General features: G+C 44.5%; 1 protein-coding gene across 2 annotated transcripts in view; it reads right to left on the bottom strand.

Moving 5' to 3' along the window:
* The window catches only part of CACNA1D (calcium voltage-gated channel subunit alpha1 D), a 1,031,608-nt gene that overhangs the window by 488,122 nt on the left and 517,053 nt on the right, over positions 1-26,433 (bottom strand). For both annotated transcript variants that reach the window (XM_085624624.1, XM_085624625.1), the window contains exon 26: positions 1,453-1,599. In XM_085624624.1, coding sequence (XP_085480750.1) covers positions 1,453-1,599 — 147 coding nt within the window. The remainder of the gene's footprint in view (positions 1-1,452; positions 1,600-26,433) is intronic.

Raw genomic sequence — 26,433 nt, 5'->3', positions numbered from 1 at the left:
CAGAATGAATATGCAGAATGAATATAGTAATATAGTTGAGCACTCTTGACTGCCATTATTGCTCTTTTACAGCTGGTACAGTAGCAGTCAAGGATGAAAAAGGCCTAGATGGCTAAATTTGAACTTGAAACTGAACATGAAAATAGGCCTTATTTAGAGTTTCATGGAGCAGGGTCACTACTGTTACTCTGTGGTGCTCCAGACTCATCAAACTTGAGGTCCATGGCTCTACATAGAGTCTGGGGCGGTGCCAGGTTTGCACTGGCTGAGCCCTCATTTGCTCTACCGGTGATTACCTCTGACCTGGTGTCCATCCACCTAGAGGCCACCAGAGGAATGAGATAACATATCCACCCTATTGAGGATGAAGCAACTGTGACTGAATTTACTTGCCTATGGGCATAGGCTGGGAAAATGCAGAATATCCCGTAGGCGTCGGTGTGTTTAGGTCATCTGATTTTTGTTTAGAGAAAATAAACTCCAGAAGGCATGCCACTACCATCCAGCATGTACTAATCTTTATCATAGGTTTCTCAACAAATGAGTAACTCAAAATCCTCTCTCTAGAAAATGCAGTGTCGATACCAGCATCGATGGGCCTCCAATAGAATAAGAACTGCCGAGCAAAAGAGTTTGAGTTTAAGGTGCCAACGCATGTAAACACAGATACACAAATGATGTTTACATGCACTGCAAGCACACATTGTGTTTATTACTGTAGGGCTGTAAGAGTTGGTGACAATGTGTTAGTGGATAAATGCGTTTCCAAGCCAGACCTAAAAAGCAAAAACAGCATATAAAAAAAATAACCTTCATTCTTGAGCCACGACTCCTGGCTACACATTTCTGCATACCAACTCCCTAAATCCTTCTTACCTATTAGATTAATTAATTTGCTTTAAAAGGTGTAAGTGCCAGAGCTTAATTTGACATTTACGGAGAGCAATAGAGGCAAAAACACACAAAGGGAAATAAGAGGGAGAAAAAGAGGGAAAAACAAACAGGGTGAGAAAAGAGGAACCTGCAAGAGTGAGATAAAGGGGTAGTGAGTGTCTGGCAGTGAATTGAGGAGGCCTGAGGTGGATTCAGGACTACTTCGCCTTAGCACTCGGCAGGCTCACATGCAATAGCTCCAGGCGCGGGCTTCTAAGCAGCGGAGCTCAATATTTGACAAATTAAGCACTGGAAAGCACTTTCCACTTTCGTGCATTTAGTGGTAAGAGCACAGCCTCTGTAGTTCCATGAAGTCTTTCTGTGCTTTTGAAAAAAGGAGTTTCGCATCCTCTGAATGGAGGGCAGCCATCTGGAAACAGGCTAGAAACTAACGGGAGGCAGTTTCCGTAGAGGGACTTTCACTCGCTCCAACTCAAGCAAAACAGTTCAAGCGCATGCGCTACATTTATGCAGTAGTATAGTACAAGAAAACAACTGGTCGAACACTTGTTTACTCACGCGGGCCAGCCCTCGAAGGTGGAGACGGTAAAGAGAGCCATCATGGCGGAGAGGACATGATCGAAATTAAAATCACTGTTGCGCCACACTCGTTCTTTCAGCGAAGGGTTGTTATAATCACCATCCTTATAAACAATATACGTCCCCCTGCAGAAAACAAACCACCACTTGTCACTTCACAAAGATGCCCGAAGTACAAGACATTTGAGTATTGTAAGAGTTGTGGGTAGAAAGAGAGCAGGGGGCAGATTTACAAGCCCCTTGCGCCACTGTTGCGTCACTTTTCCCATGTAAAAGTGACGCAACAGTGGCGCAAGGGGCTATTAAATCTGCCCCAGGTATTTTGCCACGTGCTTGACTTAGAGTTATTTTGCTGATGTCTGCAGTTGATAGTGAACAGAAAAACAAACAACCTCAAACAAATACAGAAGGTAATAATCAGCATACACAGAGTTTATGTTATTTCTGGCAGGCAGCAGGAACACGCAGGCTTTCGGTGCCTGTATTTCTAAAAGACACGAGGCTTAGGATTCCCTTTAAATCGTGACATGATGGAAGTCGAAGGACCGCCATCCCTAAAGGCCTTCAGGGGCGGCCTTAGGCATGTGCAAGCTGTGCACCTGCACAGGGCCACCAAACCCCAGGGGCCACCACGAGGAATCGGATACAATACATATTCGTGGCGGCCCCTGGCAGGGATTTGGCGCATGAACGACTGAGGCTTGCTAAATCCAATGTGATGCACGCTGAATGGTTGTTCTGTGGTAAATAAAATCTTCTTTACCGGACTGAATTTCATACGGAATCTTAAAATAATAGTAAAATCGCTCAGAATAACAAGAGGCAGAATCCGTGGTATAAGAGGTTTCTAAATGGGCTTTATTCCATTCAAAATGGCCGACTCGAGTCGCGGCCTTCAGGTTCCGTCACCACGAGGGTTCAGGAAGTGAAGTACAATACTTTATTGACAGACATGCATTTTTATAATAAGTACATTACAATGAAACGAATGTAGAAGGCGTAACATTTGATAAGAAGAGTGACATGACAGGTACGTAATCGAAACTAGGCGTAATAAGGAATAAAAGAAACATGATTGGTTAGGATTATCAGACATAGGTGGATCTATAAGATAATACTTGGCATAGATGCGCGCGCGGCAGCATGACGTGTAATTGACGTGCAACTAGGGGGTGAAGGGGACTTGACATTTAGCTCTACATGTGGAGACGAGAAGTCTGGGGGGTCAAGTCAACCTAATCCCAAATCATATCTAACATCCTATGTTTAAAGAACTATGTTATCCACAAGGAAGGACTCTCGAACAGAATCTAGTCTATACTGACTGTGTGCGTGCACAAACGTCTAAGTGTCTATATGAGATGCGAGGGATAGAAAACTTTCCATGGCAACAGGGCTATGAATCACTTGCAGGAGGACGGAAAGGCTGAGTCCTTTGCTTGTGAGCTAAAGGAAATGTTTACCTAAATCACTAGACAGGAATGCATCGGCTGGAGAGCAAAATAGATAATTCGAAGGTGAAATACAACTTCTTGGCAGGCAGGCGAAAACTGGCCGAGGCAGGCACCGTTAGCTGCACAGGGAGTAGGACAAAGTTCATGGATACAGATGCGAGCTCAAGCTGAAGCTGTCAGAGACAGAGAGCAGGGAAAGGCTTGAGGACAGAATCGGGCCTACTTGCCTGAACTGTAAAAATGAAGTAACTTAGCCATATAAAGTCGGTGGCCTTTCATACTTAGGAATCGAATATCCAGCCCTTTGATGGCGGATCTGACAGAGAACATGTCGACGGTAGACACACATATGTTTGCGTCTTAGAAACTGGAACTGGAGGGAACATACATGTACTTGTAACATGCATATAGAACCGTTGGGGTCCAAGATAGGGGACATAACTGATCAGGAAAATCCACATTTCCACATTCCCTCCTTGTCCCCTTCTTGCCCTTCAAGAGACATCAATCTTCATCATTCCATCGATTTGCTCATGGAGCATCATTTCTTCTTCCTTCTTCTTCCGGCATTCTGAACGAGACCTGTGATATGGGATGCATGATGTGGCACACAGACCACAAATCGCTGGTCCACATTGCAGGCATAAACAACAACTGAAAAGCATAAGAAGGCCAATACCTAGGAAGGATAAAACTCTCCATCCCCAGGCTGATATCACACTCCAAAACCACCCGGACCACGTCCAAGTGCCTGGATTTTCGTGTATCTGGCTTACAATCTTATGAAGGCGTGTTATAGCTTTATATACAGATGGCGAATTTTCTGGTATGAATATGCAGCAGCTGGATCCGATGACCCTGCAAGCTCCGCCCCTATCGGCCAGGATGACGTCAAGGACAAGACGATTCTGGAGAACAACAATTCTCATCACTGATTGTTCCTCTGTCAGATTGCCTAGGGCGGCTATAGTCTCGTTTACTACAGCTTCAAGAGTCTTGGTGAGTCTGCGTATCAGCTTACTATTTGATATTGTACCTATATAGGGAAAGATACCTTTATTGAAATCTACATACTTGTCCCATGCTGTCTCAGTATAATCGACAACTGGGAGATCTCTTCGCTCTCTATTGTGTACTAAATGAACATTTCGATAATAATCAGGGGGAGCTAGGAAAACAGGTGGCAAAAGGAATGCTATGTAACAGGTACCATCCCAATCTAGAGGCAGACGCATATATGCCGTCTGACCACATATGAAGTAAGAATGGCGAGAAGCTCTAAATGAATATTTACCTTGATCACTATATTCTACTGTAGTAACACATTTACTATGGCCCATATGTATGGAACCAACTTTTCTCACACATAATTCACCCTTAACTGGAAATACTGACATAGTGGGCAGAATTAGTTCAACTTCGGATTTGACATTCAAAATCATAAGATTAGGCGTAAAATTACCTAATTTATACACTTCATTTTCTAAATCAGTTCCTGTTCTACTGGGGTGACCCTCCTTATTAGGGTGACAGACTTTGAATAAAACTAGATTCAGATTTCCCCATATCCAATGTTGTTGATAAACTGCTGTGTCTGGGTCTATGGAATTTAATAAACTAAACCATGCTCCACAGGAGCCATTGTGTGTGAATGGATGTGGAAAGAAAGGCAGAACTCCTTTGTTATTCTGATAGGGAGGAAGTCGGCCACACACCCAACAATTGGTCGCATTACTAGTCTGATGGGAATGATGTAACATACTAATGAAGGTGTTATTGCGCAGCGCAAGTCTATAGGACAACTCATGTGGGGGTAGGTCACTAAAAGAATGTTCACCAGTTATATTGAAAGCACGTTTAGAAACAGGATAATACATATGCAACAATATACTTGCAGTAACTATTAAGAAACTCAAGAAAAACAAAATTAATAAAGTCACAATACAGTGGCTACGCAGTAATTTACAATAAGCATGTCGTTTCATTATGATTCTGGACTCTACATGATTCAGACCTAAGGGATACATGTCGGGACAGATTCAACCGCTTCACCTTGGAGAGGACTTAAACAATCAAATCGTCCGACAGTTTAGATCTGGACCTGAGTTTCTGTTTATAGAGTTCGGTGCTACTGGCCTCAGCCAAAGGTAGCTTTGAGTCAATGGGGGAAGACACACGGGGAGTACTGTTTGTGTCAGGAGGAAGTCCATGAAATGTTTTTATATGGCTGGAATGCACCCAGCCTTTCCTCCCTTCGATCTTCACAGCTGTTCTTGTTGTCAGCAGGACCAACTTAGGAAGCCTCCACCTTGGCTCCAGTTGGGTTTTCCGATCAAAATTCCTGACGAGAACATAATCGCCGGGAATTACGTCATGAGGTTTCACCTCGGTGTTGTCAGGAAAAGCTGCGACTATCTGTGAACGACAAGATTGTAGTGCAGACATCAAGGAAGCCAGGTAATCTGTCAGCATATTACAGTCAACATCAGTTATTTTACGGGGTATAGGCGTCCCCCACATATTCGGTGGTCTACCAAAGATCACCTCATAAGGGGATAGCCCTGTTCGAGAGTGTGCTACCATCCTCATGTAAAATAGCGCAACTGGTAAGGCTACTATCCAGTCCACACCCTTTTCCTGACATATTTTAGACAATCTGATTTTTAAAAGTTGATTATGTCGTTCCACGAGACCTGCTGCCTCGGGGTGTCGGACACAGTGGAATTTCCACTGATATCCCAACAAGAGTGAGACATGTTTCATTAATTCGGATGAGAAAGGCTGACCGTTATCTGAATATACAACACGTGGTAAACCGTACCGTGGGAAGAATTCTCTAATTAGCTGCTTGGCAGTAGTCGGGGCAGTGTAATCTGATACGGGATACGCCTCTGTCCAACGGGAGAGAGCGCAGACAACTACGAGAACATATTTGAATCCTCGACAACGTTCCATCTGAATATAATCCATCTGGAGGACTTCAAAAGGATGGTCAGGAGGCTGAAATCCACCCTGCTCTACGGGAACACTCTTTCCTGGATTAAACTGACAACATATCATACAGGTACGAACCTTTTGTTTAGCTGCTGCTCGTAAATGTTTATTGAACCAAATGTGCTGAATGCTGTCTAGCATAGCCTTCTCTCCTAAATGTGCTGGACTGTGAACTGTAGCTATAATGGCTTGAACCATGGAATCAGGGAGAAACCATACAGATTTCTCCTTCGTCATCCATCCTTGATCTGTCTGGATCCCTCCTAGTTCAGTCCACTTCTTTATTTCTTCTGCTGTGGCATGTGTCTGTATGTCAATTACGTCAAGTGCGGGATCCTTAATTGTCATGCACTGTGTTGGTGTCTGAACTATTGGCTTTGTCATGTCTAATGTGCGATTCTGAGCAGTCTGTTTAGCTGTTCTGTCAGCTAAATCATTGCCTTGAGAAATGATATCAGTAACCTTCGTGTGTGCTTTACATTTCATAATCGATATAGCAGTGGGTAGATGTATTGCGTCTAACAAGGCATGAATGAGGGGTCCGTGCTGAATGTGGGCACCATGGGAGGTTAAATAACCTCTCTCTCGCCACAGCACGCCGAAGTCGTGTACAACTCCGAATGCATAACGTGAGTCAGTGTATACATTAACTTTCTTATTTGTGGCTTGAATACAGGCTTGCGTTAGGGCAATAAGTTCTGCTGCTTGGGCTGACAAAGTATCTATACAATTTGTCTCAATAACTTCAGTGTCTGTTGTGACTGCATACGCGGCCACTAAGTCTCCTGTACTTGCTCTCATGCACGATCCGTCTACATACAACGTCAGGTCTGGATCTAACAATGGAACGTCTGTCAAGTCTTGTCTAGGTTTCGTCTTTATTTCAATGATTTCAACACAATCATGAGCTAGTGGGTCTGTTCCAATTACAGGTAATAGTGTAGCAGGATTCAATGTATTACATCGTCGGATCTCTATGTGTGGTTGAAACAATGTCAGTTCATAACCGGTAAGTCTTGCTATGGTCAAGTGTTGTGTTTGTGTTCGGTTCACAAGAACCTCTACTGCATGTGGTACTTGTACTGTCAATGGGTGTCCTAATACTATGGCATCGCTTTGTCTGATAGCTAAGGCTGTCGCTGCCACTGATTTCAGGCATGCAGGCAAAGCCTGAGCTACGGGATCTAATGTACTGGAAAAATAAGCACATGGCTTGCGTGATCCTGCTTGATCCTGAGTGAGTACTGACAAGGCAGTACCTTCGCGTTCTGTAACAAAGAGTGTAAAATGTTTGCTATAACATGGCGTTGCTAAAACAGGTGCTTGACATAAAGCTTCCTTTAGGCTTTCAAAAGCTTGTGTATGTTCCTGAGTCCAAGGGAGAACAGTCGATGTGGCTGCCTCCTGTGTGGTTAACTGAATGAGTGGTTTTGCTAGAAATGCGTACTGAGGGATCCACTGCCTACAATATGAAGTGAGGCCTATGAAAGCTCGCACCTCCTTTTGTGTCTGGGGTATTGACATGTTAGCAATTAACTGGATGCGATCTGGTGTAAGCTGCCTTCCCTCCTTGGACAGCGAGTGACCAAGATAAATAACTCGCTGGACACAGAATTGCAGCTTAGAAGGAGACACCTTGTGCCCCTTGTCGGCTAGAAAATGTAAAACTGTCAGAGAAGCCTTTTCACATTCTGGCTCGCTTCTTGCGGTGATCAGCAGATCATCGACATATTGAAGCAGTGCAGTATTGACTGGCATGTGGATACTGTCAAGTTCTCGTTTCAGTGCTTGGCTGTAGATGCTGGGGCTTTCTGTGAATCCTTGGGGAGCGCGTGAGAATTTAAAGCTGCGCCCATTTAAACTGAATCCGAACAAGTATTGGCTTTCCGGATCTATTGGGACGCTAAAGAAGGCATTCTTGAGATCGATTACAGTAAAGAATGTTGCTTCGGAATCAATTGCTGTCAACAATGATGATATATCAGGGACCACAGGAAATTGTGGTACAATGCACTTGTTTAGTTCACGCAAATCAATGACCAATCGGTATACTGGTGGGGCAGTAGGGTCAGTTCGTTTAAGAATCGGAATTATCGGTGAATTACATATATTGGAGTCTGTTTCTATAACTACTCCCTGGGCAATCAGCTCATCAATGATTTTCAGCAAAGCCACTACAGCATCATGCGGTAACTTGTATTGTCGCATTCGTGGTAGTACCACTCCTGCTTTCAATGTAACTCGATAGGGTGTAATATTCATGCAGCCAACATCCGTAGGGCCTTGTGCCCATAGATGTACTGGTAAAGTCTGTAGTCGGGGATCCATGTCTCTAGACACATAGTGACCTTTAAAATCACGTAAAAACAACCTTACTCCTTCCGGAGAACAACATATTATGGCTCCTAGTGCTTTCAGAGTTTTAATTCCTAACAGATTTTCTGGGCATGATTTAGTAAGCAATAAATCTGTAGTTCGTGTCAAAGGTCCTATCGTAAGTGGTAGAGGCTGTGATACTTCATTAACAATAGGTTTTCCTGAAAAACCAAGGGAAACATTTTGAGAGCCTGAGAGGGGTGCCCCTGGAACTTCACTACGTTTTATAGTTGTTCGACTTGCCCCTGTATCGAGTAAGAATTTTCTATCTTGACCTAATAATTCACTATGTACATAAGGTCCTTCTTGATCTACAGGAATCTCGATAAGCGGTAAGTCAACTTCCCTCTCTAGGCTTGTTCATGCGTAACGCTGATACTCAGGATATTCATACTGTGCAGTCTGATACATTTGTCGTGTTGTGGTTTGTGTGGCAGTAGCAGGCAACGGTGGTGCAGCTGGCACAAACTGTATGGGTTGCTGTGAGGCTGGCATTGCCTGTTGCTGAACTGGCATGGACTGTCCATGCTGCATAGCTCCTTGTTCATTCTGATCTTGTCTAACTAATCGTGGTCTCTCTTTTGCAATACCTGTAGCTATATTACGTTTCAGGACTGGACAATCATGTACATAATGGCCTAGTTGTTTACAGTAATTGCAGGTTCCTTTTACAGGAACTGCAGAATCACCAGAATGTGTCACACCCTTTTTGTGACCATCTGCTGGTACTGTCTGAGAAACTAGCATTTTCATTTTTGTATCCTTCATGCGTCTATGCTCATGTTCTTGTTCATCCCTAATTCTATTGTGATGATACTGTAACATTTGTAGCATTTGCGACGGAGTGTTACTTTGCCAGGTACTCTCGAATTTCAATATTCTATTCTTCACTGGAGGCAATGCATTTTCCACCAATTTTGTCACAAATAAATGTGGATATGAGTCACTACTTGCTTTTATACCACTATTTATACCAAAACATTTTTCAAATCGAGCATAATAATCGCTTGTGTCTTCATCTTGCTTTTGTTTGCAGGCTGTGATTGCACCCCAATCTTCCTTTTTTGTAGTTAATAAACGTGGCAGTACCTGTACTAGTAAACCTGGTAACAGTTTAACTTTATCCCCGAGCCCTGAACCTGCAGTTCGGGCCCTTTCTTCCTCTGCTAATGCTGTCCAGTCTATCTTTTGGTCTCCTACTTCCCACTCTTTTTCTTTCAGTTTTTCATAAATGCCAGCAGGCAAAAGCACCTTTAATATCGTCATAATATCAGGAAAGGTGTACTCTCCCATTAGTAACATGTCTTTAATTTCTCGGTGGAAACCCGCTGGGTCTTTGTCATGACTAGGTACTACTTTCTTCATTTCTAATAATTCCATTTTTGATATGGGTGTGTAAACAAATACACGGTGAAACTCATTGTCTTCGCCTTTTATTGGGTGCACTTCTCGTAAAGTATTTTGTCTATCCATATAGTACGGTGCTCTTTCTCTGCGGGGCAGGGAGAGAGAATCTGTATTTACAAAAAGGACATACTGTTTACGTGACACTAATATCTCTTTAATTAGCTTGTTACTAGAACCTCTCCATCTGTTCGTGAGTAGTTCCGTTAATATATCAGGTAAAGGACCGGGGTCAGCATGTTGGCTCTTATATAATATGAGGAGTTGCTGAATCATATAGATTCCAGCTAAACGTTGTTCATCTGTACTGAGATTAAAAAACGTGTGTGCTACGGTCTCATCACCGTATTTTTCAGGACTGTCAATCCAGTGAACGGCTGATCTGGCTAATTCTTGCTCATCCAGGGAGTCGAGGAGGTGGTAACCCCTTCGTTCTCGTGGTATCTTATCTGCGGCTTGAAACGAATGTTCAGGAGACTTCAGATTTATTGCAGGCGTCGGATACGTTCTGCTATTACTTGGGCATACAGAGTGTATGGGATCAGAAAAACATCTAGCATTATCACAGGATCTTCCTCTGCCTACATAGGCTATGGTCTCTGACTGTCTTGCGGAATTCCCTGATTCGGACACTTCATCTTGCTCAAACTCGTCTGTTCCCAATCTTTCTTCATGAATACGCTCTATTTCTTTACGTATTTTTCGGCACATGGCTATTATACAATTTTGCTTATCGTGTCTCCCTTCTGATATATTCTGACTCCATCTTGTAAGAGTAAGCATTGCATTCGGGTCTACCCCCGGACGATCTTGATTTCTGATTACACAGTTTATGAGGAAACGTAACAGTTCCCCCTGTATCTCTACTTTCTGGAATTCCATAGCTCTGTTAATACATCCTGGATCTCGTCCTGTTTGAACAAAATGATATATGCTATCTAGATGCGTAATCATCCCTGGTAACCTCGCTAAATACTCTGCGGCTCGCCTGATACGTAATGATGCCAGGACCATTTCGTCCTCTTTACCAACCACCGGGTCATATCTACAATTTACAAGGAGTTCCTTAAGCGTACGTTCACTTACGAATTTAGGTGTACGTGAATGTGCTGACTCTTGAAAAACAAGTTTATTTATTCTAGGTGGTGTGAAGGTATTGCTAGCCCCTCCCGTGGCCCCATCTGGGGCGTCGGGTGTGAATGGGTTCGTTGAACGTGACACAGCAACTATGGGTGTCGATACCCCTGTAGAGTCGACCGCGGAGACAGATGCGGAAACAGATGTGCTTGCCGAAGCTTGTGTCGGGACTTGCTGTTGCACGGGGACAGATACCTGATCCTGACGTTGAACCCCTCCGCCAGACGGTCTATGTGGTGTGGCGTTAGCATACTCGGGAGCTGCATCGTCTAGATATGAGGAAAGAAAAACATCTTCTGCGGTTCTGGGATGCCCTTTTTGATGTACCTTAATTGGAAATAATGGGGGTGGCAAGTCTTTTGGCATCTCTGTAACAGCCTTAGGTAGTCCTTCGACTAGAAGGGGATACATACCATTCATAAGAGCATTTCTTTGTCTATTTACTTGTTCTGATTTCACTCGGACACCTTCCTCAATTAATAGATTTTCTTGAACTTTATTTGAACTTTCTTTACTCCTCTCTTCTTGTCTACGTGCTTTTTCTGTACGTCTATGAGATTCTTTACGCCATAACTCAACAGCGTCTTTCTGTGACTGTCTGACCTTTCTTTTCCATAACTCTTCCTCCACTTTCATGATGCACTCTGCATCCCAGGTTCCCGCTGCGGGCCACCTTTGACTTTCCGGCAATCCCTTGGTATAATCTACCCATAGATCAAGAAACAATATGGCATCTAAGCCATGCTTATGGTACATAAAATGCCCTGGAGTGTCCCTAGGAGGAATAGGAACTGCTTCTTCAAGCACCCCTTTTCTGGTAGTAATCTGTCTTAACTTCGAGAAGAGCGGCATATTGACAACTGATCTGATACTTACTCTTGAATTCACTTAATACGAAAAACACAATAAATGAACAGTGAACAATGAACAGTCATTCATACTACAATATTTTGAACACTTTAAACATTAAACATTAAACATTGTAACAATGATCGACAATGATGACAGTCTGCCTAACTAATCACCACGCTGAATTCTTGACAATAACTGAATACTTCGGAATACTTGATATACTGCTAAACAGTACATATACACTGCTAAACAGTGCAGACCGGATTTGTGTACCCAAATCCGTCTTGACCGGCACAACCTATGTGCGCGTCAACACGCCTCCCCGGCGATGGTACTCACCGAGTAGCTCCTTGAAACGGAAGGCCTCAGAGAATGGACAGGACTCGATAACTGCGGACAGCGGACCCTCTGGACATCGGGATTTCGAAAGACCTGGTGGGCCTCTGTATACCTCGGATCTTGCTCTCTCAGCTAGGCTCTGGTCGGGATACTTCGCACTTCTCACCGCCTCGTCTGGGTTGATCGCAGCCTCAGTCGCCCCCGCTTGACCGGAGGGAGCTTACAGGAAATCCTGCTGGTACGCGTTTATGGTCCGTCCAGCTGTGGCAGGAGACCGGGCCTGCAACGCACCGCCGGCGCGTGAGATGAGAAAGTGTCCCTGTTCGGGCGCCATTCTGTGGTAAATAAAATCTTCTTTACCGGACTGAATTTCATACGGAATCTTAAAATAATAGTAAAATCGCTCAGAATAACAAGAGGCAGAATCCGTGGTATAAGAGGTTTCTAAATGGGCTTTATTCCATTCAAAATGGCCGACTCGAGTCGCGGCCTTCAGGTTCCGTCACCACGAGGGTTCAGGAAGTGAAGTACAATACTTTATTGACAGACATGCATTTTTATAATAAGTACATTACAATGAAACGAATGTAGAAGGCGTAACATTTGATAAGAAGAGTGACATGACAGGTACGTAATCGAAACTAGGCGTAATAAGGAATAAAAGAAACATGATTGGTTAGGATTATCAGACATAGGTGGATCTATAAGATAATACTTGGCATAGATGCGCGCGCGGCAGCATGACGTGTAATTGACGTGCAACTAGGGGGTGAAGGGGACTTGACATTTAGCTCTACATGTGGAGACGAGAAGTCTGGGGGGTCAAGTCAACCTAATCCCAAATCATATCTAACATCCTATGTTTAAAGAACTATGTTATCCACAAGGAAGGACTCTCGAACAGAATCTAGTCTATACTGACTGTGTGCGTGCACAAACGTCTAAGTGTCTATATGAGATGCGAGGGATAGAAAACTTTCCATGGCAACAGGGCTATGAATCACTTGCAGGAGGACGGAAAGGCTGAGTCCTTTGCTTGTGAGCTAAAGGAAATGTTTACCTAAATCACTAGACAGGAATGCATCGGCTGGAGAGCAAAATAGATAATTCGAAGGTGAAATACAACTTCTTGGCAGGCAGGCGAAAACTGGCCGAGGCAGGCACCGTTAGCTGCACAGGGAGTAGGACAAAGTTCATGGATACAGATGCGAGCTCAAGCTGAAGCTGTCAGAGACAGAGAGCAGGGAAAGGCTTGAGGACAGAATCGGGCCTACTTGCCTGAACTGTAAAAATGAAGTAACTTAGCCATATAAAGTCGGTGGCCTTTCATACTTAGGAATCGAATATCCAGCCCTTTGATGGCGGATCTGACAGAGAACATGTCGACGGTAGACACACATATGTTTGCGTCTTAGAAACTGGAACTGGAGGGAACATACATGTACTTGTAACATGCATATAGAACCGTTGGGGTCCAAGATAGGGGACATAACTGATCAGGAAAATCCACATTTCCACAGTTCTTATACTCTTTTCCTTTCTAACCCAGTCTCGTCTTTGTGTGGGGTCGGCCTTGTTTCGGGTTCTTCTGGTAGGTCTTGTGCTTGTTTAGAACTTTTTTTCCAGGAGAATCGAGCTTGTTTTAATAGTCCAGATCTGGCACCTCCGGAGGCTCGCATGCGCGCGCATGCGCAGTGCCCGCGAGTCCTGCAGCGAAGGGGTTACAGAAGCAGCATGCATCACTGGCGGCAGGAGGGGTGGCAGCACCCGTGCCCGGCATGCAGCGAGCAGCACCGAGACTGGCCGAGGCCATGCACCGGCGCGCCTAGAGACCCTGGGCAAGAAAGGCCGCCTTGCAGAGGATAGCATGCCAGTGTGCAACCTTTGGTGCCAGCTGCGAGGTGAGCAGCCCGAGGGTCAGGGCATGGGGAGGGGGAGTGAGGAGGTCAGCGTGTGCCACTGCAGAGTGAACCAGAGGGAAGGTGAGCCATTGGAGGAGGGTGTGGGGAGCCCTGGGGAGGAGGGCAGATCAGGCATAGGAATGTATCCCAGCCCGTGGGGGTGAGGAGCCGGGGGCGTGGGGAAGGTTGGGTGAGGATGTTATTGTAGATGGTGTGTGCTTTGGGTCTGGGTGGAGGTAAGCCATGTGAGGTGGCGAGCTGGAGGTATTCTGGTGGTCATGGGAAGGGAGGGCATGATGAATCGTGAGAGAGAGCCTCTCTCTCACGATTCATCTCTGAGAGGGCGCGGGTCGGAGAGGTTGTCACCGTGCGCCAGGGGTAGGGAGTGGTACAGATCGGCGCTGTATGTTGAGGGAAATGTGAGTCAGGAGTGCAGGGGCGGTGTTTACTTGTGGCTGAGGGGAGGCATGGTGACTTTTAGAGGTGTAACTTGGGAGGCACGGTCGTATTGGGGGGAAGAGGAGAGCAGGGTACGAGGTGTTAGACGTAATGTTAAGGATTCATTAAAATGATTACAATTACTTATCAACAATCATGAAAACAGAGTATGAAGCTGATACTTGTGATCTAATGAGTGGATCTGCCTGCACAAATCTTTTAAAACATCGAGTGTTCGAATGTACTTGGCATTTGGTTATGTCTGTTTATATGGTGTTGAGGCAGACATGAAATGCAAGCACCTATGGATGGACGCCTGGAATAGGATGGCAGTGCCTACCCATGTTAACTCAATCTAATGCCCTTTTGCAGAGACCTTGGTAGGAGACTGGCTTCTTGATCATTTCTTTGATTACATTCCAGTGCTTGTCATGTGACTAGCAGAGAAAACTAGTTTAACTAGTCCTCAGTTTGCAATTGGTGAAGCAGCCTTCTCTGTCCATACTAGGGGCATAGTTACCATTGGTTCAGCAAGTACAGTGGTACTGAGACCCAAAACCCTCAGGGGCCCATTGAACCCTGATAATTGCTATATTTTACTTCCTGAGCAGCAGCCAAAGGGGCCATTTTCCTTGCTTATGCAACGGCCCATGGGGTCGTTGGTACGCTGTGCTAGTGATTCGTACGTCTGCGTGAAAGTTGTCTCCTGACTGGATGTTCCTTGCACATTAATTTTGCTTGAGTGAACCTCTAGTGCCTTTTAATAGCCTTAGGACTCACTGTAATTAATCCTTGTTTAATAGGTGCTCTGAAAGCGAGCAGAACTGGTTGCTGGAATATGGCACTATACAAGAAACCTTAATTAAATATATTGTATTTTGTCTTTTGACAATGTGGTAAAGTGGACGAGTCTTTGGTTACCTGTAGGCTGTCTTCAGGATCAGTTAGTGACGTACTAAGACAGGTCTCTGTGTGCCATGATTTCAAGGTAGCTTACTCTCTTCCTGCTAAGGTCACTTCCCAAATAGATCATGAACTATTCTCCAGGCTCTACTGTTCTCAGTGGACTGAGAAAACAGACCTTGTATGCCAAGTCACATGATCTAACCTATAGTTTTATAACACTCTTCAAATAAACCTTCCATATGTGGCTAGTCCTCATAATGTGTCATACATGTAGTGGGAAGGGTAATTACTATCAATCAGTCAGGGTTTGTAAAGCTCAGCTGCTTCACACATAAGGGTCTCGAGGTGGTGTGGGATTCTTGCTGCTGGATCATGCTGCTTGTTGGTTGAACAGCGAGGTCTTGTGGTCCTTCCTGAACTGCTGGAGCGATGGTGAGGCTCTGAGGTGCAGGGGGGAGGGTTTTCAGGTCTTCACTGCCAGGTGGGAGAAGTAGCGGCCTCCACTGTTTTATCAGCGGTTGCATTGGGTGGCTGCTAGGGAGATGGTCCTGGAACATATTTTCCTGGTAGGTTGGTGGAAATTCACTCGTTCATTAAGGTATGCTGGTCCTTCATTGTGTAGTCCAGGGAAGACATGGCTTGGCAGTTCGGGCTGGACTGTTCCCATGAGGCACAGGGTCAAGGCTGATTTGCATATGGCCATGTCTGAACTGGGGTGGTGTGGTGAGCAAAAAAACGATGGATTTAGGCCCAGATCTCTGTACTGGGGTGAATGTATGACATTGTTCTGCATTCTGTCAATCAACTGTTGTTTTTCCAAGAAAATAAAAATGACACATCAAAATCTTTCAGCAGCCGCCACTGCTGATTGTCTTCTTTTTTTCCTTACCCACTGCTAGCCTCGCCCGCTGCATTGCAAGCAAAATGAAGAGAATTAGAGTACACAAATCTGGTTATTCGAAACGAAAGAAAGGTGGCTCAGCAGGCTTTCGTAGTGTCACAGGAAGGAGCAATCCTGAACTTTATCACCCTAGGGAAACCTTAAGATGGAGAATCCACTGGCCAGAGTACTACTGATGCACTAGGTAAAACAGGCGCTGACGACCATAAAGAAGAACAAAAAAATGATGATATCCATGAGCTGAATGATACTCATGAGCAGACCAATGAAAATGAACAAGGTGACTCTGAAATTGATACAAACATGCAGCAATTACCAACTCAGGATGAGGATTATTACAAAAAACCCTCAGACAGAGAAACTGAAACATCATTCATCGGTCCATCAACATCTGGCATTCTGAAGGAGGTTCAGAGTTTACAGACGGTTGATGCTGGTATTGAAAAGGAAGCCAAAGAGCAAGACCATTTAACAGACCCGTGTTCTGAATATGATTTATGTGACTGGAGGGATCCTACTTTGTGGCCGAACTCTCTTACGGACGCACAACGTGTTTTTCTTGTTGAAAGTGGTCCCTCCAGAGACCCAGATTCTAAAACAAAGTATCCAAGTGATGAGCACTCAAAAAGTAAACGTCGTTTTTCTGTTACCATGTTACTGGTCATCTAACACCTTTTCTGGACGTTTTATTAAAACACCTTCCTGAGCTCCGCCCCACCCGGACCCCTCTTCCGGGGCCCCCTACCTGCGCACCCTGCACAGGGCCACCATGAGCCTAGAGCCGCCCCTGAGGCCTTCTTCACTTTTGACACGGCCAAGTGCTGGTCCCCCTGAGAGAACAGAAAGAGCTGCAACTGTTGACACTATTTCATGTATAATTCAGATCCTCTTTTCCAGAACGCAAAGCTTAGTTAACAGCGTGAAAGAAGAGACAGTCTCGCCACTGGCAAAGAGTGGAGAACAGATTAGACAGGAAGTCCCATTCTTGACAATCTGGAGTTTTTATTGTTTGTTTACCAGTAAGTCAGAATCAAAAACATTAAAATAGTCAGTCTGTCTCTGTAGGTGTGAATTTGGATGATACAGATTTATAATTGGGATTCCCTACTCCTGACATGGTAATTTCACCAATTATGATGTATTCAGTTTACCTTTTTCAAGATAAAGATTAAAAAAAAAAAAAAATCAGTCTGTGGTAAAAAGATTGTAAATTCTTGGCTGGAGTATGACAAAAGCAAAAGACCAAGGCTACCAGGAGTGTGTATGGATGCAAAAGTGGTTCAGCATTCACTACGACTCAGCCGTAGAATATCAGAGGCTCTCGAGTGACAGCAGTTCAGAGATAAGGTACCCACAAATAGTGTGGAGGTGGGCTTCCGGTGAGCAAAAACTCCCTTGGCACCACTTAGGGCTAATCGTTTATCCTTAATCCAATGATGGACCAGTGAGAGTAGACCCTCCGCCCCACACATCATGCGCAGTTGCATAAGTAATGCACTATCCTATGCTTGGATCAACTGGGCAAGAAGCAGTGGGAGTTCATTTAATAGGGTAAGCTCAGAGTGTCAACCCCTACAGATGTGGCACGTGATATCACTTGCAACAGAATCCAGATACACTGTTCTGTAAATTGTAAATGCATAAGCAACCATGTCATCTTCACTGGATCAAGTGTGGCTAGAAGGTGCAGTGAAATCCAGAATGCTTGGTTGTTGTGATATAATGAGGCACAGCGATACACGATTGAAATTAGCAGAGATGATTCACTGAGATGCAATCGCAAAAATTGAATAGGGTCTGGTCAATGCACCCTTATTGGAATCTGATAGACTGCTGACATTTTTAATCCAAAATATGTTTCTCTTTACTAGTGGAAACCAAGCAGATTCGAGGTAAATCATTTGAGGATACAAACACCTATGAACAATAAATACAGTGCGCTTCACATCCCTTCCAAAGAGGGTGTAATGCCAGACAAGTAAGCTGACTACATGCTCCACAACAGGTGAAACACGTTTAATGAATACACAAAATAATCTGGTCCAGACGCTGCATACTGTAATAAAAAGCCAAAGGGAGAAATATAATAATACATTTTTGACTTTGAGACATATATATTTGCAGGGCTAAAATGAGATTTTCAAAGGAGGAACAACTATGCAAGCACCATTTTGCACAAGGTCCTTTTAAAAACCATACTTAGCCCATTTTACTGATTCAATAAAGATGTAAAATATCATAAGTTGTTGGTATTATACATAACATTTTTACAGAGTGCAGTCACTAAAACTTTATTCTACTATCCTCACATATTAAGCGCCCAAGGAATTTAAAAAAAGAAAAGTTATTATTTCTAGTCTGAAAACCACCAACGAGTAGCCAAGCGATAATGGCACAGGCAGAGAGCTCCAAAAGCAGGAACCCAGTCTAGCAAAGTTCGGCAAAGTATTGTTGAACCTGCAACTGTAGAAATGTATAAATCAAGGGGGTTCTTACGCTGTTTTAGACAAGACCTTTTACTAATTTCTTGGGCAGTTAAGATGGGTGCCTAAGTACCACGGGGTTTGTAGTCCGCACTAGCCAGTTCGAATGAGGCCAAGAAATTCCAGTGGCAACCAATGCACAGATCTCAAAATTAGGGGGCGTAGTTTGGGCCGTGAGCAAAATAGCCACCTCAAGCTAGTGCTCCACAGGGTAAATTAGCAGAATTTGAGAGCCTGTCATGTATCAGTAGCTCTGACACCTTTTACCCAAAGCACACATGAGGGAGAGTAACCCCAGAAAGAATTGACCTGCGCAAGACGGATGTTATTGTTGTGGAAGCCCTGGCCAGAACTCTGGAGAGTGCAAGTTCACCCTCTCCCAGTTGGTCTATTCAAGGCCATGGCTTATAGTCATTTCCCCAGCACCTGGCAAAAATATCCTGAGGGCCAAAGTCTCTCTGAAGGGCACACCTACAGTAGAGCGTGGCCAGGCCTGCTGCAGCTTATTTCACTCCTTTGCTGAAGCGGGAAGGAGGTCATGCTCTTGTTAGCAACTTAACAGAATTTACCCCTGAGGACAAATCAACAAGGTTAGACCTCACCAACTTTCAGTACAAACTATCCATCACCGGAAAGCAATTTGAAAACCGCCTAGAACCAATAAATGCCACACCAGAATGGAGATAAGATGTGTGGCACTTAAAAAAAATCCTGATGGATCAAGAAGACAGGCTGAGATTTCTCTCTACAACTAGAATTGCAAAGTGCAAAGGGCCCACAGAGTTAGGTCTAGGTACACCACTTAAGATAAGCACGTAAGATCATTGCGTGTTTTGTGAGATGCAAACTGGCACATCTTTGGACTACACAGAACCTGATGACCTAGAACACCTTCTTGACAGTCTGGAGGCCTTGTACATTGAAGTCTTCCTCAATATTGCCCATCTGGAAGTTTGGCCCTCCAAATCTTCCCTCCACACATTAGCATGTGCATAAAAATAGATAATCTGGCAAGCATTCGGATAGAGAAGGTCTGCCATGTATTGTGGAAAGAGTAGTGAGAGACAGAGGTAAGCTGAGATCCTGCCAACCCCTGTTTAATAGATTTAGAGAACACCTTCATGCAGTCCTACCACTACTAATTCCAACTCACATGCAGCAATCGGGATACACCCTCATGCCCAATATGACTTACTATCCTCACACTATGTCAAGTCTATCTCATGCAGGTTCCTGTTCAGGGTTTCATAAAATGTGACTACACTCAGCCGACTGCCCCTTCTTCCCCTTTGCTCCCTTGTGCTGTGTGGGGTACCATGGTGTAGTGAACACAGTGGCATGTCCTGTTTAGACCTCTTTAACTTTCATCATATGTTTGCTTGCTGATTCTTTTATCTCTTTTTAATAGAAAGTGTGACGTTTTAGACACAGACAGACGTGTTGGTATCATGTCTGCCTCCTATCTAGACCAACATATTTTTGCTGATTTTATTATGGTCGCTGCCATAACAGTATGGACGCTTACAATGAAGATGCCATGTTTCGATTGTTTTAGTTATGGGGACAATTTATCTATATGTAAATAGAGCTGACACATTCTTTTCCATATTGCTTTAATCTTGTTGCGTGCTATTTTATTTTAGAAGAATGACATACAATCTGAGACCAGATACTATAACAACCCAGGTCTCAAACCATTAACAGGGGGGCTTTCTTGACAGAATGATCATGCCAGAGGTCATTCTGGTTTATATCAACAATCAGCCTCAGTCTGGGCGGTTTGTGTAAACTGTTTACTGTTGTTTAAGAATGATGCTAACCAACTGAATACTGCCCTAAAACTTGTGTTTTTACAGGATTGGATGAGCATATTGGACCAAGGTCACATGTGTCTCCTCCTCCTCTTGACCTGACTGAAGACTCCAATACAGATGAGCATCAGTGGTGCATCCAATCCTGTACAAGAGTTTTAAAGATTGTATTCACAATTGGTTCAGCTTATTACTAACCAACAGTAAACAAATTAGAGATTTAGCCATTCGTGGTGTCCCCCCATTGGTTCACTTGTATATGAAGTCACTAACAATCCTGATGAAGGAATCCAGCATTATTCACTAATATGTAGACGTGACTCAACTTTTTATAAAAATCTCCTGCGTTAGAGATGTGCCTAAACAAAAAACATGCCAAGATCCTAGATGAGTAACAAAAAAAGTCATGCCAGTAACAAAAAAGGAAAACAGTCCTACAACTAAATACATTTTGTTTGGTTGTTCAATTATTAGAGATTACAGGCTTGGACTATGGACCTGCCAACCTAATTGGTCTCCCAAAAAACTCAAGTTGCCTCTCAAAGCAGCATTACATGATGACGCAAGACTCATGTCCCACAGTGGCAGCTGCTCGCATTGCGAAGTGGTGGGGCAGCGGGGGAGGGGGAATACAAAAAAAAGCACAGAAGACATCATTATAAAATATAAAATTGTACTTACCTGCTGCTTCTGCGGCCGCCTTGCTCCTCTCTATTGATCCTCGACTCTGGTAGTCAAGGGCTGGTGCACGCTGCACAGGCTCCCAGATGCCAACCCACTTGCTTCTCTCTTGCTGGGAATACTGTTACCCAGCATGAGAGAAGAGCTGGGATTGGTCTGAGTGGCCTGGTTTGGTGCTCAGACAGTGCCTGGGTGCCTGGGACGGTTTCCATCTGGCTGTGTAACACAGCCTGGGTCAGAGAAAGGCTAAGTGCACATGTCAGTTTAGCCATCCTAAGACAGCCGTCCAAACTGACATGCGCACTTAGCAGTGCCCATTACCACCCCCTAAAGCTGAGGATGGCCCCACCCTGATCTGTCAGGCTTTGTCTCAGTGAAAAATAAAATGATAATAAAATTGTTCTATTATCATTTTATCTTTCACCTTTTCCAATGCTGGCTTTCAGCAGTGGGGCGACACTCGTCTGCCGTAACAGAGGAGCCGCCCCTGCTCGCACGAAACAATGGACTTGACCAACCCTGTGCTAACCACTGATTTCCATTTGAAGCTGGGATTAAATCTACACTGCCCAGCATCACCTTCATATACCCATCACCAAAAGCACTGCTGTTGAAGCAAGAAAACTACTCTGTGAAAAATTCCCACCTGACTCTTTCCAAATCTTTTACAAAGGTGGCACCATCCTTGTGGAACTCTTTACCGGAAGACCTCTTGTTTCGTTCAAGATTATCTTCAGTTTAGATTTTTCATGCGAGTATATTTTCTTTTAATATACACAGAGGTAATGTTTATTCATAAGATTTGTAATATATTCATGTCTTATGAGAAATCATCTTTAGCCTTGTTAAACAGAATACAATTTACATTTGGATAAATTACAAAATAGACTTGTACAAAAAAGTAACCTCTTGCTGAATTTTCTTGATGCCTCAGAAATAATTAATGTAATTGTAAAGTTTAGAACCTTGTCCAGAAGTGCATAGGAAAAGTTGTTGAGGCCAATCAAAATACTACTTCAGTAGTCCAGTCTTCAGAAGACCGGAAAGTGAATAACTAGTTTAGCTGTAATCAGTTGTATTTGTTATGGGTTCGTGCATATATATTAAGTAATTGAAAGTGTGCTGCACCGGCTATATTGGTGATAAAGGTTTCTGTCCACATTGATGAGATACAGAAAACAACAACGCTTCCCGCAGATAGGGCAAAATTGAGTAAATCATGAGGAAAGAGGATGACACTGGTAAGAGAGGTGGGTGCAGTGGAGGAGGCTAGAATAAGACTTCAATTTGTGATGGGTTCAGCATAAGGGACCATAGAGTCTACAGTAACGGATGGCTTAGAGGCAGTGGATGATATGTGACAGGAAGTGAGGTGCCAAAAGTTGGGAAGATGAACACAGTTGTGTCTCATCCACACACAGATGATATGAGAAGCTAAAGGAGGAGACAATGTTATAGAGGGAGGTAGTGGGAGAAGAGAGCCAAGGACTAAGCATTGCAGAAAATCCACTAGGAATGTTGTGCTGCAAATGGCTTTGAGAAACCCATGCAAGTGTAAAAGAGTAATTAGACAGTTACTAGGTAAATCAGTTGTGAGCCAGGCCACGGTTGCCTACAGAATTTAGAGAGGAGAGTATCACAGGAGGAACAACAGTGTCAAAGGCAGTTGATAGGTTAAAAGTTAAGGAACTGGAAGAGAGCTAGTTGTGATGTGCAGCATTGATGAAGTTGTATATATGGGAGGTGCTGTTTCTGAGGAGAGGAGTGGAGCTGAGTGGGGTGGGTTGGAGTGGAGTGGAGTGGAGAGTGGAGTGAAAGGAAGGAAAACTTGATTGGAGGAGCTTCATTAGGATGTTTGAGGAGAGACCCTGTGTGAGGCAGTTATAGAAGCAGGGAAGTTGAAATATTGGGTGACAGGTCGCAGAAAATCAGACTCAGTAGTAGGTCTTTTATGAAGAGTAGAACCACTGCTGATTTGAAACATATACAGTATTTGTCTTACTGAGGGGTGCTGTCTGAGTAACTACTCAAGAAAAATAGAAGAGTGACAGCCTCGCCTATGTGAATGCAGACACCACCATTAGCAAAAACAGGGACAACTACACAGGATAAAGGCGCATGGCCAACCAAGATGTCCGAATAGAGGTGCCTTGACGACGCTTCGGCCAAGAGGAGCAAAATCCTGTGGAACCCTGCGGTTTGAGGACAGATAGATCTCGTCGATACATAGCCATCCACTGTGGGCCCCCAGCACTCAAAATTTTCAAAATCCGTCCTGTGCTTGTTGTACTACGGGACCAGAACATTGAGACGGAGATGCGCCCTTAGGAGCAGCGTAATACGATGAAGCGCGCCCCGTGATCTGAAGCGGCCTGGCGAGCTGCAGTTTGGGCGACCCGGTCTGCTACACTCGCGGGGATTCCTAACCGGGGATCTTGGCCTATGCTGAGATTGCCTGGGGGCCTGGAGTTAGCAGCTGTTGGCTGCCGAAGGGAGGAAGATCCTCAGCCTGCTATTAGCGTTGTGGCAGCACCCAACTGGATTGCTGGCTGAGACTGGTGACGACCCTGAGCTGGGCATGGCAGCGTCAGCTGTCAAAGCCTTGCAGACTAGGTTGGAGGCTTAGTAGAGGGCAAAGTCACCACATCAGGCAGCACCCTGGAAGGCAGGGGAGTGGATACTGCACAGCAGAGTATGAGACTTCCTCATCACAAGTAAGCGATATATCTTGACTGCGGAGGCACTGTGGGAGGGCACCTCTGAGGCTACCAGCCATTGAATGGGACACCGGTGACTGGGGAAGTGCCCTGTGTGGAGCTGCGAGGCTGAATTGCACACTGCTCTGCACTCAACATGAGAGAACTGTGCCTGAAGAGCCTGTGGGAGATACGGCTGGACGTAGGTCGGCCCGCATATATCTTCGTGTAAGTGAAGGCCAGTAAGGGCTCAAAGCCAGCGCAGGCAGCACCCTCTTGGCTGTCTGGGGCCACTCGACGCCTGGGCTGGGTGTGGTGCGGCCTGCCTGAACTAGCATGAAAGCACTACGGCAGCGCATATATGAGGTTGCCCTGGTTCACACAAAAAGCGGAGGAGAGACAGACCCTTGGAGAGAGAGGCCTGTGGTGAGGTGATACTGCGGAGTAGGGTGCGATTCTCTAAGGGCAAGATGACGGAGGAAGTATACAAGCACTCTCCTTTGTGGAAGATGTAGTTGATCCAGGTCTGCCCTCCCTTTTCTGGGGTGGTGCCTTGCACATGAGGGTTGGAGATGTTGTAAATGTGTCGCATTTACAACATGCTATCCATTGGCTAGATGGGGAACATAATTGGGAAAAGGCCTTATTAGATGGCACTCATGATGGTCACCAGCTCAGGGTGTTGCTAATGCGTAGTGGAATCATGCCTGATGTATTTCCATATCTGATAAAATAATTAATTTTCCCTCGGCATCGTCCCTCGGAATCCCCCCTTACCGGCCCCACCACTGTTACCTGCACTGAACGCAGCTGCATGAATGTTCCCTTATTTGTAGGAGAACGGAAGCAGGGTGGGTAGGAAAGGGGGTATGTTTAAACTGTTGATGGGAATTTCAGCATAAACCTTTGATTTCTGTATTTCTTTATATACAAGAAGATGCTGCATTGTGCTGGGCATTTTGGTCTCTCTCCCTCTTGCTTTACAATTAAATATTGTCACCGTGAGATGGATATAGAGCCAACAGTAAGGGGGGGATGGAACATGAGTGAGATACCAGTGCAATGCTTTACAGTATGGCTATAAGATATAAAATAGCACTGTTGTGTAATGCTCCTTTGACGACGCTCGTGGTTGTTTTTCTTTTTGCAACTTGTAATGACAAAGAAATTTACACAAAAACAGGCACTATGGGCTGAACCAATCACCAATAGAAAGGTAGTATTAAGAATCAAAAGAAAAACAGAACAGCTGTTCATCAGTTCAAACAGAAATGTCATAAGGAAAGTCAGAACCAAATTTAAGTCTCACTGCAGGGATTTGGAGGAAAGGGGTTACATATATATAACATCTTTAAAGCATTGAGCCACCAGGAGCCATCTGAACAAGGAGATCTAGTCAGGAAGGGAGGCACTGCAGCCAAGTACCCTTTTATTGTAGTGGCTTGCTTAAGCTGGTTGTTTGAGGGAAAGTGGAAAGCCATAACTTCCGACTGATGATTCTCAATGTGATAGTGCCTAGTGTAAACAGACATTGTGGCAGTTTTCCAGGAAACCAGAAAGACATCTGAAAGGCAACTGAAAACCTCCAACTAACATTGCTAAGCCCCCACATTTGTAGAAAAGAAGTGTGAGCTTTGGGGTGGGAGACCCTACCTTCCTGCTTCAAAAGCAGGTCAGCTCTGTTATGAACAGCAGGCCAAAAACTCAGCTCCAAAACATTGGGTTACCAAATCCTCCTCTCTGAATCTGAGGAGATGAGATTCAGCTGTGCGACATCCACTTGCACTTTCTGCAGCTCACTAGAGATGAGTGAAATTGGATGGAACACATAAAATGTACTACGGTAGGGAGAAGGCGTCACACAAAGGTCCACGTGAGATAAAGGGCACAGTGCAGATGGCATATCCTGGTCAGGACCATTGCAAAGAGGTTAATGCAAGGGAATCCAAGTTGACGGAAAAACATCCATCACATCGGGGTGGAGTTAATGATATTGAAGGGACCTGAGATTCAAGGCATCCACCTTCTCAATTAACACGCCCTCTAGTTCTTTATTTTAGAGCTCACTGACCAAGTGTATGGCTTCCCACCAATAGGTCTAGAAACCCCATTTTTGTTTTGGTCTAGGAACTCACTTATGCTGGAGTGGCCAACCCCAGCAAACATGCTGTAGCACATGTTGTAACTTAACTACTCTTAAACCACTCCAAAGCTTTTTCACCAAACAGCTTCTCACAAACAAATGGCATATCCAAAATTTCCTGTGGAGTGCATCCAGGTGTGCCTGGACAAACAGTGGGCTATGGTGCCAATGAGCTCAGCCCACAATTCAGAATTTGTCTGAAGCATCAAGGTGCCCCTAACAGATTTAGTGAATTACCCTTTCATATCTTCAGGGAGGCTAGTGCTAGCTCACATTGCTATGTCCCACAAAGCGTGGATTTGGCACTCAAGTGGCACTGGCAGTACACAAGGCTAGACTGCTGAAGGCAAATACTTTGAGCCCCATTGTGTCAAGGACTTAGGATTGGTGGTCCAGAGTGGCAGTAGGGAACTGCACCTGAGTCTATGCTAAATAGTTCTTCAT

The sequence above is a fragment of the Triturus cristatus genome, chromosome 9 (genome assembly GCF_964204655.1).
Source record: "Triturus cristatus chromosome 9, aTriCri1.1, whole genome shotgun sequence".
Classification (NCBI taxonomy): Eukaryota; Metazoa; Chordata; class Amphibia; order Caudata; family Salamandridae; genus Triturus; species Triturus cristatus.
The sequence above is the reverse complement of the archived record's forward strand: the minus strand, read 5'-3'. Positions and strand labels throughout refer to the sequence as shown.